The sequence below is a fragment of the Rhinolophus ferrumequinum genome, chromosome 18, assembly GCF_004115265.2.
Source record: "Rhinolophus ferrumequinum isolate MPI-CBG mRhiFer1 chromosome 18, mRhiFer1_v1.p, whole genome shotgun sequence".
Classification (NCBI taxonomy): domain Eukaryota; kingdom Metazoa; phylum Chordata; class Mammalia; order Chiroptera; family Rhinolophidae; genus Rhinolophus; species Rhinolophus ferrumequinum.
This window is the reverse complement of record NC_046301.1, coordinates 19,800,880-19,819,055: the sequence shown is the minus strand read 5'-3', so window position 1 is coordinate 19,819,055 and position 18,176 is coordinate 19,800,880. Positions and strand designations below refer to the sequence as shown.

At 37.6% G+C, this 18,176-nt stretch overlaps 1 protein-coding gene across 1 annotated transcript in view; it reads left to right on the top strand.

The window, feature by feature from the left end:
* Nucleotides 1–4,229: 4,229 nt before the first annotated feature.
* Nucleotides 4,230–18,176, top strand: part of TTC29 (tetratricopeptide repeat domain 29) — a 176,135-nt gene continuing 162,188 nt past the window's right edge. The window contains exons 1-3 of the mRNA XM_033134605.1: nt 4,230–4,276; nt 8,337–8,434; nt 10,336–10,419. Coding sequence (XP_032990496.1) covers nt 8,343–8,434; nt 10,336–10,419 — 176 coding nt within the window. The 5' untranslated portion in view covers nt 4,230–4,276; nt 8,337–8,342. The remainder of the gene's footprint in view (nt 4,277–8,336; nt 8,435–10,335; nt 10,420–18,176) is intronic.

Below are 18,176 nucleotides of genomic sequence, written 5' to 3'. Positions count from 1 at the left end.
GTAATATAATTTCTTAATTGAAACTTAGAGTTTCCACTCTTACTTTAGAAAATATGTAAAGTTCTAAAAAATGTTCAGTGTGAAAAATTGATGTTATCTATAACTAATGCCTACTAAATTGTGTTTTTAATTAAATTTTGTCTTGTATCAATTAATACTTTCTTAAATATTGTGTAAATTAGTATTCTTTAGTTGTAAGTAATAAAAATAAACTCTGGCTAACTTTAGAAAAATTAGGTCATTGGAATGATATCAGAGGCTCACAGAACCATTGTGAAGCTGTGAACCAGACTTGGGAAGGGCTGATATCAGGGCAAATCCTGGGGCTAGAAAACAAGAACTGCAGTTATCGTCTCAGGGCAGGACACAGCTGCAGACGAGATCAGAGGCCATAATTCAGATCAGCCTCCAAAATTCAAAGATATGCATAGAAGCATTTTGGTTGAATGTACAAATTTTAACAAATTATCCTGTACATTGGAGTATCTAGCCATCTAAGCCACCCCATAACCTCACTGAAATGAAAGACTCCTCTATTTTCATGAGATGCATATCATTCCTTTTGGCAAGTATTTATAGTACCAAGGCATGGAGGGTACCTGCTATTTCTTGCTCTCCAGGTTTTATTAGACGACCTGTCAGTGCAGTGATCCAGCATGATATTCTGCGATGGTAAGATAATCAAGGTTCCTGGAAACTAAATTGCAGCAAAGAGCAAGAGTTGACAGATTGCTGAGTTGGAAAATAAAAATGAACTGCTATCCCTGCTAGGTAAAAGCAAATTGCTTCTGTTTTTCTCTTAATCAGAATCTGAGGGCTGGGGCAGTAGATGCTGCATACCTGGTTACTCCAGCAAGAAGGCTCTGTTAGGAACACCAGCACAGCTGGGGTTACCATCTGATTCACCTTTAATTCTGCATCTATTTTGTGCAGCAAACACAGAGAATTAAATGGGAGTATTCAAGGAATTATCACGCCTAAAATATTCACGTCTGAAATCCCCCCTGAGATTACTTTTGACTTACTATTTTGGTAGGGAAGTGTAGGGTTAGCTGGCAGCTGATCCATGGTAGCTTTTTGTTTATCTCCAGGGATGCCCAGAGCCACGCATGGTACTTTCCAAGATAGGAATGAAATATACTAGCTAGTCATATATAATGTGCTGTTTAAAGTTTGAAGCTCCCCTTCATGTGCTCTGTAGTAGCTTGTCTACTTTGTGTATTCAAAATAGGTAGGTTGATAATCTGCATCTGTTTTACCTGGTAACATAGGCTGGATTCGGCTATGTGACCTGTGGAGTATTAAAGATCCCTTCGTGAGAGGGAACCCTTGTACACGCTTGGTAGGAGCGTAAATTCATAGTGCCATTATGGAAAACAGTATGGAGGTTCCTCAACAAATTGAAAATAGAACTATCATAAGACTAACATTCTCACTCCTGGGTATATAGCCAGAGTGCCCTTTAATGTATGAATGGTTAAAAAAATATGATTGATATATATATATATATATATATATAGTGGAATATTATTCACCCACAAAAAAGGAAAGATTTCCTACCATTTGCAGCAACATAGATGAAATTGGAGGGTATTATTAGGCCAAGTGAAATAAGCCTGACAGATAAAGACAAATACTGTATAATATCACTTATATGTGGAATCTGAAAAAAAAAAAGCTGATTTTATAGAAGCAGAGAATAAAATGGTGGTTGTTAGGGCTGGGGTGGAGGAGAGGAAATGGGGAAATGTAGGTCAGAGGAACAAACAGTTATAAGATGAATAAGTTCTGAGGAGCTAATGTACAGCATGATGACTAGACTTAATAAAAGACTGTATATTTGAAATGTACTGAGAGTAGGTCTTAAGTATTTTTATTACACATACATAAAAGAATTACTGATGTGAGGTGATGGATGTCGTAATTATCTTGATCTTGGTAATCATTTCAAAATGTATATATGTATATCAAATCATCACATTGTACACTTTAAGTATACACAGCTACATTTTTCAATAGTTCCTCAACAAAGCTGGAAAAAATAAAATTAGAAAAAAATAAAGTATATATTATCTTAAATCTAAAAATAATGAAAAGATCTCATAGTAAACTTTTGTTCTCAAGATGAAGTACATCGTGTACAACTGAGGGAGGACCAAAGAAGTTGTCTCTGGGTATTCAGGGCCAGTCTGAAGTTGCCTCATGCTTTCCTGCACCTGCTTCTAAGCAGAAAAGGCAGCAAAGACTGGAACAGGGTTCATACAGGTCACAGTGCCGTTGTGTTCAGGTGATGCTGAAAGCACGGAGATGAATTCATGGGCCTTATTCCTGTGGGGACCCGAATGGTGCTCAGTGACAGGTAGTCAACAACGATCGACTGAGTGCACAATGTAAACTTAGTTGGTGGAAAAATTTAATAATTTGTTACAGCAAATTAGGGGTTGGAATGAAAATGTGGCTATGGTTGTTATAGTTGTACTCTAAATATTATAGAACCGATTTATGGTTAACGGAATAACTCATGTGAGCAATATTGCTGGCTCCCTCACCTACAGTGTGTGGCAGAAGGCAATGAATAAAAGCCTGGCTTTCTAGCACATCTATATTAGAGAATAAGCAACAAGCCTCCCTCTGTTGTCCTCTGTATGCATGGCAGCACGAGCAAGGAAGTGAGCTCCCTCACACCTCCATGTGAGAGACGGGAGGGAATGATACGGTGAGATGAACAGGCTGGTATTAAGTCGGTGTAGATAGAAAACCTGTTTCGGGTAAAAATTATAAATAACATATATAAATAATATGCGTATATAATATCTACATATAGATAATATATATTACACGTATATATGTATAATATGCATATAATATGTATATGTATTTTATATATACACATATATATACGTATACGTATACATATATATATATGACACAGGGAGATTCTATAAAAAGACCTTGAGTTTTTAGTTTACCACAACTCGAAATTGGATTATCTTTCTGGAGACAGAATTGGGGCAGGTATTTGTGTGGGGAAAGGAAAAGATGGTTCTGACTGCAACAGAGGCCCAGGAAGAGGGGAGTGGGTGACCTATCTAGCTGAATAAAGTGGCATTAAGTCTTGGGGGTCACGAAGGCCAAGCTGAGCGTTTTTTCCATCAGTCCTGTGGACAACAGAGAAATGTTGCAAAATATGGAGAATGCAGGGCCGTGAAGGAAACGATTCAGGGCGGCAAATTCGAGGCGCTTGGGTTGGGTAAACTAACTTCTGAAAGCGGTCTGACGTTTGAAAGCAGCCTTGTTGGAAAAGCCTGCTGGGCCTGGAGGCCCCGCTCAGCCCCCGGTAGGCTCGGTGCCCGAGGAGTCAGGGAGTTGCCCCAATCCTGAGCCCCATCAGCCTAACCCCGCCCCTCCCGCCCCGCCCGCTCTGTTTCCCTGGAGACGCTCTCGCGTCTTCTCTCCCAACGCTGGCTGTACCTGGTCTCGTTACCACCGCGGGAAGTGAGGGCAAGCCTGGCGCCCAGCACCTGCCATCGGTGGGGGACGTACTTCGGGGGAGCAAAAAACCAGAGTTGTTCCCCAGGGCCAGTCCACTGAGGTTCGTGACTCTGGGACGAGACTCCCGGCGGGACTGTCAGAGCTTCTAGGAGAGGCGGGCTGTTTGTTCTTCCAGGCAGTGCCTTCCCTGACCCCCAAAGACCTCCCTGGTCAGTTCATAGATTCCGTCTCAAGCTTCCTCACCTGAGGCTCTTCAAGAAAAGGTAGAAGTAGCAGCAGGGAAAGGCACTCTTCTCCTTACCCAGTTCACCTGACCCTGTGAGGGCAGTGGAAAAATAAACAGATTTAGGAATAAATTATTAGGCCTGTTTAGAACTGCTAGGTGGGAGCAGAAAGGAAACTGAGATGCCCCCGGTTTGTGTAAAGATAACTCCATCTCTCATAAGTTTGAAAAATCAAGTTGTTATTCCTAATGTCACGTGTATTGGAATATATCAATACATATTCATATTTCAGGTGTATTGGCATTTCATAGAATTAGTGTTTATTTTTCCCATTGCACCTCTACTTTGGGATTTTTTTAAAGTTCCTCTAAGCACATAGTAGGTACTTGGTATTTGTTGTATGGATAAATCTTACTCCATGATACGGGGAAGGGAGAGGAGTTAGTCTATTAACTAATTTTAAACTCTTTTTCGTCTCTCCTTTGCTATTATTCTTTGCTTCCTGATTTTCAGGCTGAAGTCTGTGAGCCTGGAAAGATCTTCAGCAGTAATCTCCAAATGTAAGTTAAATGAGTTATGGCCTGTCTTTACTTTTCCTGATTTATATTTTGATTTAACCATCAATAAACGTCAGTTGGTAGGACGTGTGTAGGAAATCTGTTTTATTGAACAAGTTATCCATTTACCTACCACAGAATGCCAGAAGCGTCTGAAAATTTTGACAAAGATAAACAGTGACTCTAAACTTCTTTATGTGAATTTTAAAAATTCTTTACAGGAGGATGATTTTGTATATATATATTTGTTTCTTCTGCAGTTTTCTTTAAACTTTCATAGTAAGAGACCTTGCGGTGATAATATGAAAAGTTCCGATTCTTATAAATGATTTTGTTGGTGGTTGTAAAACCATATTTATCTGGAACTCTCTTGATGACAAATAATAAGTTTGCTTGCTGTGGTTTATTGGCTTTATTTCTCACATCTCAGCTTTTACCCTGAGGTGAATGAATTCTGGAGACAGTGGTCAGTCTCGTAGTCACTCCCCCGGTGGTAGCCTCTGTCTACACAGTACTCCCCTTCCTTTGTGTTTCCTGATGAGGGTTCTCTCCAGGGACAGTGGGCAACAGAGTTACTCTTTGAAGAATTTTACTGGGGGGCCAGAGATTGAAACCACCATGGGACGGTTCAGCCTGACCCAGCGCTCTCAAACCTTTCATCCTGTGTTGCTCCATTCTCATTTGTCTTTGCATGTGGGGTCCAAATTTAGAGACTAAATACAACCGATACAAGAGCCAACCAGCAGATCAAAGAATCCACCAAATCTCCTCTGAATACCAGCAGGGGAAAGGCTTCAGGCAGCCTTTTGATCTCTGTCTCAGCCGGTGGTGCCACATGCAGCACCGACCCCTTGCTGGCACTGGAGAGCTGCCTCTGGGTCATCCTGATGGACTGCTTCACCCTGAGTTCCTGGGGCTAAGTGCGTGTGGGTACCAACCAGAGAAGTAGTTCTTGTTCTCCTCCCTTACTCACCTGAATCTGAAGCGCTGCCCTTCCTGACGTTGCACCCATCTTGTGTGATTTCCTCTGCCGTCTTGAGCTAGGAGAACCCTGATACAGGGACATTGGTAGGGATGTGTCCATTTCCGCTTCAGGCCTCGGTTAGTCCTGCTCCTTGTGGTTTGAGCTCACCTAGGAGCTGGGAACACTGTCGAGCACCAGGAAAATGATACAACTCATTTTAACCACGAGCAAAACACTTTCTTCACTCTGGGCGTACACTGTAAGACTGAAATAACAGTCCCCTAAGCGTGCTGGCATTTTTTTTCTCATTTATTTTCCCTTTGGCTGCTTCTATATGGTAGGGTACAGCCACTTTCTACTTGAAGAAAATTCAGCATAAATAAGACTGAACTTATAAAAGAGAGAATGATTTCTTAGATAAGAAAATAACTTGTCCCAGAATCCATTTAAATGTGTGGTGCATTTCAAATATTATGTGTGGAGATTTTCAACGTACACATTATCTTTTGTGAAAAAGAAAATCCTTTCACAACAGGCACAGGCAAGGTAGGAGGTGGGGTTCAGAGGAGAAAGGGAGCCTGCTCAACCTCTACCCCAACTCTGACTTAAACTCCCCAGCATAGATTGGTTCAGGGATATTTTGCCCAATATGCGGTTAATAACTTTTCCCACTTTCTCATTCAGCTCTGACCACCCCCAATTCAGAGTTTGTGCCTTGAGGCTTGCCAGCAGGGCTTGCAATACTTACATTAAACTAAATTTAAGAGTAAAGGTGCCCCTGCTGCTAATGTTCTCAGATCAGAGGAAAGCAAAATGAAGGAACTGTCAGCTGAAACTTTAATGATTGGCAACATATACTCAAGTTTTGGGAAAAAGAAATCACAGTTGATCTGTGTGACAAAGGAGACCTGTTCTTTTCCATGTGTAACATTTGCGTTTGATTTCATTAGATGTTTATATTTTATAGGAAAAATAATCTAACCCAAGTAAACATAAAAAAAGATACATTTTATATCACATACTGGTAGCCCAACGTTGCGGGGATGGGGGTGTTTATATACACCTTGATGGGATATAGTGGCTGGATCAGAGCTTCTGAGGCCTGGTCCTGCTGTCTCTAAGTAGCCTGATCTTCCTAGTATTTGGAATAATTGCAAGTTCTGCTTCCTCATTTTGAAGCACAATAATGCAGAGATCACCCCTGCCTCATTGCCCTTGGGAAGCAAAGTGGGGCTCTTAGGGCAGTCTTAATTCATAGAGGATGGAGCCCCGACTACAGCAAGGCCAGTCATTGTTTTCTTCTCTCCCTTTCAAAATTCACCAGGGATAGACAGATCGGTGTTAAGAAACTGAGATGACCCAGGTTTTCTCTGTTACATTAGAGGACTCTGAACCCAGTCTTCACAGCTTCTATGAAATAGGTTCGCAGGAGATGGGTTTGGGAAGTCTTTGGCATTCCTTCAAAGCTGTACGTGAGGTCCCCTCCCCCCCATGTTCTTCTCACCACAAGTTCTACACAGTGTTGCCATTTAGTAAGTTCTGGTGATCCAAGGAACTCAACTCATTAATATAACATCTAATCAGAAAAATAGGCTTCTTAAATTACAAAAGAATTAAGTCACTCTATTAGGAAGTTGTGACGTGTAATATATTTCCTATGTTCTTGGAGGAGAGGACTCACATTTGCTCTTTAGACCATGTGCCTTAAAACTATAACTATATAAAAATAGGTGGACGTTATGTTTCATGGATCATATCATGCCCTGTTAATCTGGGTGATATCAGGAATCTATTATGTCAAAAACAAGACACTGATCTGAATTAGGATTTTCTCTTTAATCATGTGAAAACTTTTCACGCTAGGGTAGCAGTCTGTTTTTACAATGCAGGACTGTCTATTGCTGCATTGATTTTCAAAAGATTTGTTCTCAAATCTTATTGCTCTGCCTCCCTCACCACCTCCTGCACCACCACCCCTGCTATGGCTTTTGGGCACAGAGGACTATCATATCTCAGCCATCCACAGGTGGCTCCAGCTCAGGTCTGAGTGTGACTTTCCACCTCCACCTCTGCCTAAAACGCCACTTCTTTTACTCACATTTCACAGCAAGCTCTCAGCTGGCCTTTCTGCTGTCTGCCTTTCTTCCCCTACAGTCTAGGTTTAAAAGAGAAGAACCTAGGGTGATCCTGAAAAGGTAGAAGTCCGATTATGGCACTCTTCTGCTCTAAATTCTCCAGCAAATTCTTTCCTCAATCAGACTAAAAGGCACCGTTTTTACAATAACTTCCAAGACCCTACACCATCAAAACGCAACATGTCTCCTAAATTTTTTGACTTTATCTCCTTTTGCTCTTAGTTTTTCCTTTGCTACTGGTGAGCATTGGGGTACTTTCTAGTTCCTTGCTTTATTTGTTGCTATACCTCTTATCATCCTCCTCATTGTGCCAGGTTCTAATTCCTTACCCACAAAAAATGTGAGTGATAATAAAATGGTGGTTGCTTAAACAATCTTTTTTTGAACCATTACATTTTGAAGCGATTTGTCACACTATTGTAGCTGTGTGTCTCTCATAGCAGCTGTCTCCTTGCTGAGAATCATTCTTAGCATCTATCACTTCTAAGGGATAGCCTTTATCTGTGAGTGATAACGTGTGTTGTTTTTTTTTTTTAAATAGCAAAATATGAGCAGTTTTCAATTATTGGTTTTAAAAGGAAAGCAGAGCATGAACATTTGAAATCTATTGCTGTTCTTAAAAAAATCTTCACTTCTTAATTGCAACCATGTCTTTTAACAAAACTCATACCAATGCTACTGATTATCTGTATTTTCAGCTCATTTATCAGATTCTCTCCTTCAAGGTAGAGATGCAGACAAGTAATAATTTGGCCAAAAGGCAGATTGTAGAAGAAAATAATGAGAGAAGCAACCTGTAGAATCCACTCACCGAGTATCATTCTTGAATAACAGAGCTTTAGCTCTACACGCACAGGCATTCTCAGCTCAGATGACAGACTGTGGATCGAATAGTGTCTAAAAATATTCTTTGCAAAATTTATTCTTTAAAATACAATTTCTCTCTCTCTCTTTTTTTTTGTAGTCCAAAATGACCACCCTGCCCCCCGTGCCCATGCCACGCCCGAAGCTGGCGTCCTTAGCCAGACAGAAGCTGCCATGCTCCCCCAGTACGATTCCAAGGTATGTGACCCTGGTTTTCATGTCTTTTCCTGCAGAATGGATTTCTTGCAGTAAGAAATGTCAATAGCATGTCATAGAAAAAGAAAAAAAAGTTTGTTTAAAAACCAAAGTATATTGTTATATTCAGAACATTCAAATTTGCTGTTTCAAAAAGATTAATGGATCTCATTCAAATATTAAGAATAACATTTTCTTAGCAAGCTAAGGCTCATTTGATCATTTTATTTCCTACTTCAATTATATCATGGTTCCTATAAAGCTTTGGAGATACAGTTCCTTTTTTAAAATGTGTGCGGAGAACAGAAAGGAAAAACTTTAGACATGAACGGTGAATGGCTTCTAATCCATAAGGTCCCAAGTGCTGCTTTCTGTTTTGGGGAAAGGAGGACACAGTCTCACATCAGGGTAGATGTGCAGGTTAGATGATTTAGCCCCAGAAATGACCCAGGGGCTGCAACTATACCACCAAACTGCTGCTGCCTGTGCGGGGCTACAGAGCTGCTGGAGTTGTAGCCAAGTAACTGCAGGACAGAGAACGTGATGTATTTTGTCATCATTCTGAGTAGTAACTAAGATTGGGTTATTCAGCAATTGCATTTATAGTTGTATTGATTTTTAGTAATGTACATATTATGAATCAATATAAATAATTTGCATGGCTAAGTTCAATTATGTTTTTTATATGCATACTTTGCAATTCCTGCAAGACATAATGATCAAAGTGTTATGAAACTACTTTGTTCTGAGAAGAATCAAATCTTCTTTTCAATATTTCTGGGAAAGACCAAAGCCCCTGGACCAAAATAAATATATTCAGCTAGACTAAATAAAAGTTTTTTTCTTTATCATTGCAAATCAAATTTTCTTTTCAAAAAATTTGAAAACAATTTTTTCAATAGATGTGTAATTATATATATTTATTTATTGAGGTATAACTGATACAAGACTATATTACTGATACACACACACACACACACATATTTACTTTTGAACACTGTGAATATTAAAGTCTGAAAAAGCTTAGTCTTTCTATCTTTTTTGAGATTTCATGATTTGGAGATTACATGATTGCATAAGATTACATGATTGAGGTTACATTGTCTTTTCAACATTTGCAAAAACATAGCCAATCTCACATCCCTAAAATAAGATGGATTTTAAAGAAAACTTTTCTTATATTTATTTTACTGAAGAAAATCATTTTTATCATAACCGTTTTAGAAAAAGTTTTATATCAACGTTCTGCATTAGCTTCTGAATAAAAACAGATATGTGTTTAGTTCCATGCTCCCATGGTTTTAAGATGTTAATAATATACTTATTTTTAAAGGTGCAAGGGGGTGTGAAGAAGGAACACACTGCACATGTAATATATTTCTCAGTAAAATCTTCTTAAAATCACTTTACACCTTGAACTTTTAATAATAATTTGAGTTTTATGTGTAATAATAATAACAAAAAGATACTCAAACAGCATTTCAGAACAAAATTTGGTAATACTTGGAACAAATAAATTTTACACATTTGTATCCAGTAGGTATTCTTAGTTCAAGATTCTGTGCCAAACAGAAAGTTATACTGTGAAACAATGTGAGTAAAATGGAAGATCTTATAAGTTTTAAGGAGACAGCTCCATGTATTTAAGAATGCAGATTATTTTAATGTGTTTGGTATTTTATTTGGTTACACACTAGGTTAACTATTCTTCTCTGTCTTTTTCTCTTCCAGAAAATTGAAAGTTTGAAATTATCGATCAATAACATAACTCTATAACTATTGCCAAATATTTATTATATATATAGTAATATGCCACAAATATTTCCGTTCTCCTGGTGACATTTTATGTTTGGTAGCTTTTCAACTTTATAAGGCAGTGCTTTATTTCTTTCCGTTTCATTTAGGTCTCAATTGATCAAAGAAAAAGATGGCTTAGATCATTATCTGGAGGTGAATTTCAAAGGATTGTCGAAAGAAGAGGTTGCTGCGTAAGTATAACCTCTTAAAGGTACTTTAATATAAAGTTTATTTCTTTTGTCTTGATTCTTTATTGAAATTTCAGTTTTCCTGTGCAGTACACCTTTTCATTGGAACATGGCATTTAAAAATTAAAGTTCATATAAAATAGTGATAAGTCATGTCTATTGATCTTACGCATATCAAAGTCTTTAATTTTATGGCTCTCAGAATTCTCGTATTTACCAAGGTATTATACTGTCACATTTGCAATATTAGTTTTCTGTGCCATTAATTGCTTATTAACCTCCATTTTAAGGTGTGTTGCCTCCACAAAGGAGAAAAGAACTTTAAGAGAAAAATTCATATATCTGTTTTCCCTCGTGATTTAAAAAAAAAAAAAATTCCTTGCCAATATATCTTCTCCTCACCCCCTAGAACCCACAAAAAGAATTAATGGATTGTAGTTTATAGGTTAATTTTAAAATAATTCCAAATTTTCTGGATTTATTTTTTAAATTAACAATGTACACTTTGACATTTTACCACTAGTTAGAACTTAATTTATGGTGTGAATAAAAACAGTATAAAAAAATCCATGTAAGTTAGTGAGCAATGAACAGAAGCCTAGAATAATAGCTAAACAGGTTTAATATTTCTTACCTATAGTCTTGGTGACTCTGCTAGCATCAGATATTTAGATGTAAGCATTGAAAAATTGAAATCTTATACATGTATCTTATGGAATTCATTAAATGATTCAATTAAGATATGGAAAAAAATTTTTAAGAGTCAATTAATATCGTCTAGTACTACGGAATTCCAATGAAAGAATATTCCTAATGATGTTTTTGGTATAGGTTTTCATATAATCTAAAATTCTAAGCCTCGATAAATTTCATCTTATTAGATATCATCTTTGTCAATTTGCATGTGACACTGAAAAAGGGAATAGTTCATTCTGTCAGTAGATACTTTATTTTATAGAGTGACCACATTTTATAGTATCTGTAATCACTGTCTTCCTTGGAGCTCTACAGACTGCCATGTGTAGCATATGGGACCTTTGCTTAAATGCTATTCTGATTATTAGTTTGTTAACTTCTCATGGTAACCTATTGGATAAAATTAAAAGTCAATATCGTCTGATGATACAATTACTTCTTGAAAGAAAAATGCATATGAATGATACTTGCATTCTGATATAAATATAATGACATCCAAATAGCTGCAATTGGCTTAAGGATTAGGACTTAATTTAGGAATTAAATTTATTCTTCACTTAACAAGCTGGAAATCCATATACTTACAGCCTGCTAAGTTTTCAGTTTGCCTCAGTTGACTCCTAACAGATTTTCAGCTCCAGAACTCACTAAAATCTCCCTGTTTAGGGTAACCAACGTCCTCCATTTTTACCATATCTATTGGTCATGTTTCTGTCCCCATCTTTTGTAATGTCTTCACAGTATTCAATAGAGATGCACACTCTCTTCTTGAACATTCTGTAATTGTGACTTCCAGGGTGCCACATTCTGTGTTTTTTTCCTCCAAACTCTTTGACTGTGCTTTCTCAGTGTCCTTTGCTGGCTGGCTTTCTCTTTTCAAACTCTCAGTGATGGATTGATTGTCCTTATGCCCTCTACTCCAACTGCACTCTACCTGGATCCAGTCGTATAGCTTTAAATATTAGCAATAACCAGATGACTATCACATTTACAAACCCAGCCCTGACCTCTCCATTGAGCTCCAAATTTCTATATTCAACTGCCTCCTTGACATATTTCTTGGATATATAATAGACAATCCAAGGTTAATATAGCCTCTTGCTTTACCCCTACTGCCCCTCACTGCCCCCGCCACCACCACATATTTCTCCCACAGTCTTCCCCCAATTCAGTAAATGGCACCAAGGCAGCCTTGAGCTTCACCTTGCCTTCACCACCCCTCCCCCATCCAACCCATCAGTACTCCTGGAAGGTATAACTCCAAAATAAATCCTGTGTTCATCTGTGTCTCCTCCTTGCAGGGCCACCATCATCTCTTGCCAAGATCACTAGAATAGTCTCCTAATTGCTCTTCTTATATATCCATTTCTGCCAAAATTCAGCTGCCCGAGTGATGTTGGGAACAATTGGATCATGACACTCGCCTGCCTAATACCCTCCAAGAGCTTCCTATTGCTCTTATGATAAGCTAAACATCATCATGGCTTAAAGCTAAGCAGGATTTGAACTTTGCTGCCGTCTCTGACCTGACCTCCCGTTCTCCCCACTACTCACTCCTCTCAGTGTGGCCTTATTGCTGACACTGCTTGTCATGCAGATGTGACCTTCTGTGTGATCTGCTCAGCCTGCCATCCCCTGTCCTCGTAATTCAGTAGCCCTTAGCCCACCCACACTTCCTCCCAGTCACATTGTCTGGGTCTATTTCTGCTGTAACCTGCTCCCCATCTTGTGTTGGGAGTTTATATGTCAACTGTCCTCATCCCTAGCAGAACAGGTGCTGCCCAGGAACAGGAAATGGGTCTGTGTGTGTGCCACTGTGTCCCCCACAGGGCCTGGGGCATGGTCAGGGCTCAGTAACTCGATGGTAAATGAATGAATGAATAAATGAATGAATAAATGAATGAATGAGTGCAAGAACACGTGTTAAGATTAGCAACACTATGAAGTAGGTATCTGTCTTGCTATGAATGTTCTTTGGTAACAACATTTTCAGTTCAGTGTTTCATGTAGCTGGTTTGACTATTGAATTGAGGAAGTTCATTTGACACTTAAAATTGACTTTCTTAGATAACTCTTCAAATAGGTCATTGATAGTATTTAACTGATTTTTAACAACTAAAGAAGGTCATGTTGTGCTTCTGTACTTTTTTTATTCTGTATTATATTATCAGAATGCATTATTATTTTTTTAAAAGGACCTAAAATACAGTGTTTCCCTGAAAATAAGACCTAGCCGGATCATCAGCTCTAATGTGTCTTTTGGAGCAAAAATTAATATAAGACCCGGTCTATTTTACTATAAGACCGGGTCTAATGTAATGTAATGTAACGTAACATAACATAACATAACATAACATAACATAACATAATGTAATATAATATAATATAATACTGGTCTTCTATTAATTTTTGTTCCAAAAGATGCATTAGAGCTGATTGTCCGGCTAGGTCTTATTTTCGGGGAAACACGGTATCACTTATTATCATATCATAATTGCTTTGAGTAGCTAAGTAATAAAAGTGTCATTTACAGATTCAAATAAAAATTTCTGGGGGGCAGTTTTTCCAGCTTTAGCTATGGATATGAGGATACAAAATAAACAAAATCATCAAGGGACAGAGAATGTTAATCTGCTCAATATTATTTTCTGCCTCAGATATCAAGTTCTATTATGTGGAAGAATAGATTTAGTGAAAGATAGTGTGCATCTTTGAGATACTGCTTTCTTGCAGAATATCTTTCGGCATCATCAGTTGGTGTTCAGTGTGTCATGTTGTCCACACAGTAGAAATTATTACCGTCAGTTACCATATTCAAAGACTTTGGGGTGTAAAGAAACAAAGAACCATTTGTTTTCATATCATTTAAAGCCTTTCTCTCCTGCCTCATTTTGAATTATATTTATTCATTTAAAGTAAATTAGCCTTTTGCCAATCTTAGGTTTTCATCCTGAATTTGTTTCAAAATTGTCTTCCAAAGCTGCTTCTACACTACAGGTATACTTGTTATAAGCAAATTTACACCAGGATTTGCACAATGGCCAAGCACTCAAAATATATATGGCGAGGTGCAGCTGTTCATTTAGGATATAATATAGCTATAATATTTCATAATAACTTTATGGGGATTTAGACCCCTTTAGGTGTGTGCTCTTTCCTCTGCTTCATTTTATTTTATTTGCTTTTGAATAATTTTGTAAAATCATTTGCTTCTTCTTCAAAACATTTTGTTCTTTTGGAAATAAGTTAAATTCTGTATGGAGGTTTGGGGGGGTGGTTTACAAATTAAATTTTCTGAAGAAGCCAGTTGCCAAATAAATGGCTACATGACTAACAGAAACAGGCAGGAAAAAAGGTGACTCCTTCTGACCTAGTCTCAGCAACTGGGGAATGTCTTGTTCACTGCTGAGTCTCTATTAGCTATAACAGTATCCAGCACATAGTAGGCGCTCAATTTTTTTCATTAAGGCCAACAACACCCCAGCCTGTTTAATTTCTTCCATTTCCACACTGAAGTTTATTCTTTGCCAAAATAATAATGACTAATATTTGTTGAATACTTACTATGTTTCAGATATAGCTCTAAGTGCCTTATAAGTATGTATTAACTCATTTAATCATAGAAAAATCTTTGTTAGGTATATTTACAGCTAAGGAAATTGAAGCCCAGAGATATTAAGTAACTTGCCCAAGGTCACACACCTAATAAGTAGAAGAGCTGGAATTTGAACTTAGGCCGTCTCTGAAGGCACTCAGGTTTTCATTAAACAATATTCTCTCTCATCTCCCAGCTTTAGTGTATTGCTATTCCCTTGGCCTAGAATGCTTTTTTCCCTTACCATTTCATGGCTAATTCTTACTCACCTTAAATGGCTCGATGATATTAGGTGACCTTGCAAGTATAATACCTATTATAAAACCTAGTAGAAAACCAGCAATTCCCAAAACACCTCCCATGGTGGCATTTATAGCATTGCATTATCCTCGCGACTTTGTTTCCTCTACTAGACTACAAGTAGAGGGCAGGAGCCATGGCCGCTTTCACACATGTGCACCTTTAGTTCTCGTGCAGTGCTTGCTCATAGGGGTTGAGGAGATCAATGAGTGGTGAACATGTACCCCTTCGTAGCGTTGTACACGTGCCCTGCCCGACGTGGCCTTCTCCTTCCCCCATGCATTGTGTACTGGTCAACTTTTATCCTCCAGCTTCTGCCCGTTTCTTGTTCAGTGAGGCCCCCTCCTTTGATTCATCCTCACCCACATGGTAGAGTTCAGAGCTCCTGCCTGAACTCTCCTATTAGCGTCTGATAAACATGTGCATGTTTGTTTGTTTTTTTTCTTCTTGGCTTGTGTTTAACAAACTATAGATGGTAGCCTATTAGTGTGGAGGGGTTATGACTCATCAGTTTGGGGATCATGACCAGCATTTTAAAAATGAAAGGAGCATAGTAAAATAAAATAGAAAAGAGTGCTTTGCTAAGGCTGAATATTGGGAGGCTATCAGATGTCATGAACTAGAGCACAGGTTCTAAAACCAAACTCTCTGGACTCCAGCTTTACACTTACTAACAAAGTCACTGGTTGCTTTTGGCCAAGTTAACGGATCTGTGCCTCAGTTTCCTCATCTGAAAATAAATAAATAAGGATAATGCTAATAGGGCCTGGCTTATGGAATGGTTATGAGGATTGAGTTAATATTCAGGAAGAGATGAGAATAATTTGAGTAGTAGTAGTTTTAAACTTATGGTTCATATGTACACATGTGAAATATATATGTACCTGTACTGAATTGCAGTGCAAAATGTCTTTCTTACTGTGAATTGCCATGAGGAAAGGACGCTGCTCTACATTCAAGTCCTTTGCAAGCAGGGAATGTGGTTCATTCTCCTTTAAGATTCTTCTGATTTACATGAAATGACACTTTATTGCTTACCTGCTTTCTTTCTAGAAAGGATCGAAGAAACTTAAAAGTTAACATTTTATGTTACACAGCTATCAGATTATAGAGAACAAACAGCAAATAGAGGAGAAGCATGTACATATGCTCCCCACTGGAGTTAATATACCGTGTTTCCCCAAAAATAAGACCTAACCGGACAATCAGCTCTAATGCATCTTTTGGAGCAAAAATTAATGTAAGACCCGGTCTTATATTATGTTTGATAAGACCTGGTCTTATATTATAGTAAAATAAGACTGGGTCTGATATCAATTTTTGCTCCGAAAGACACATTACAGTAGACTGTTCGGCTAGGTCTTATTTTCGGGGAAACATGGTTGTTCCCCAGGGGGAACATTAAGTTTTACTCTGAACTTCTGGGCAGACCTGGCAAAAGGGGAGATGCGATGGACTATATACAATTCTCGTTACCTGATTAACGAAAACATATCAGTTCTTCAAGAGAGACAAGCTTTTTCCTGATATTAAATTCTAAAAGAAAGTTATCACATGACCTTAAATACGAAAAATGGAGCAACATAATAGAACTTTACATACCTAATAAACAATGGGTATTTAGACAGCTTATCAAAAATATTACATCACTTAACTAGGTTTTATTTCAGGCAAGACTGTAACAGGTAAGATATATTAAATGAATACTGTGTGCTGGTCTCTTTTAAGTGATTCTCACGATAACCCTGTGAAGAGTTGTTATTACTTCAGAGACCAAGGCATAGAGAGGTTAAGTAATTTGACCAAGGTAATCCCATGTGATAAAGAAACAGAAGAAATGAGATAGGAAAAATGATTTGTAGAGAGGAAGAAATGAGTGATCTAGAACGAAAATGGATCAGACATACATGAGAAACCAGGTATCTGGACTTTACCTGAACGCCCAGGCTACTATGGATTTACAATCTGCCTCTGGGTTAACGTCAGAAGGATCCAGTCATTCTGTAACCCTGATTCACACTTCCATAAAAATCTCCTTAAGCTTGTTTGAGATGATCTCTTATCCTACAGCCAGCATAGCCAAAGAAATACAGAGGGGACCCCCAAAAATGGACACGCGTTAAGAAAGGAAAGAAACTAGTAAAATTATAATACTCAATATATACTGGTAACAAAAGATGACGACAAGTCACGTTTGATTTCTCCATTAACAAGAGGTGCTAAAAATGGTTACCATCAGTGTAATTTTAAGTTTTTTCCTTTTTTATATGTATATACATTTTTTTGACACCCTCTGTATATTGCTGAACAAAAAAATTGTCTTAAAAGTTTAGTTTAGGGCTTTTTCTACTTCAAGATCAAGATCAAAATGGATGGCTAAGCACATATTTGAAATGACTACACAGAAGTACAAACGATAGTAAATTCTTAACATGATGAGAAAGAAGGGAAGAAAAATGAGAGATTCCAAGACTTTCAGACATACATTCTCAGAGAGCAGTTGGAATATGAACAGGGATAAAACATGACATCTCCTAATGATAAAAAAGTTGATTCATCAAGAAGACATAATCCTAAATGTTTGTGTTCCTAATGACAGAACTTCAAGATATATGAAACAAAACCTGATAGAAAGAAAAGGAGAAACAGACAAGTCCACAATTATAATTGGAGATTCTAGCACTGCTCTCTGAAGAATTGATTTTAAAAAATCAGTAAGAATATTGAAGAATTGAACGATATCATTGATCAACTTACATAACTGACATTTACAGAACATTCCACCAAACAACAGAATACACGTTATTTTCAAGTCGACATGGAACATTTATCAAAGGAGATGATATTCAGAGCCATAAAATAAATTTCAATGTACTTAAAAGGATTTAAATCTACAAATTATTTTCTCTTACAATAGAATTAAATTAGAAATAATAGCAGGAAGATCTCTGGAAAATCCACACAAATTTGGAATCAATGTAACATACTTCTAATAAAAAAAATAGAGCAATGAAAAAATTATGAGGCAAATTAGAAAATATTTTGAACTGAATAAAAGAGAAAACCTGGCATGAAAAAATTTGTGAGATACGGCTAAAGTAATGCTTAAAGGGAAGTTTTTAGCTTTATAATGTTTATATTAAAAAAATAGAAAGGTCTAAAATCAGTA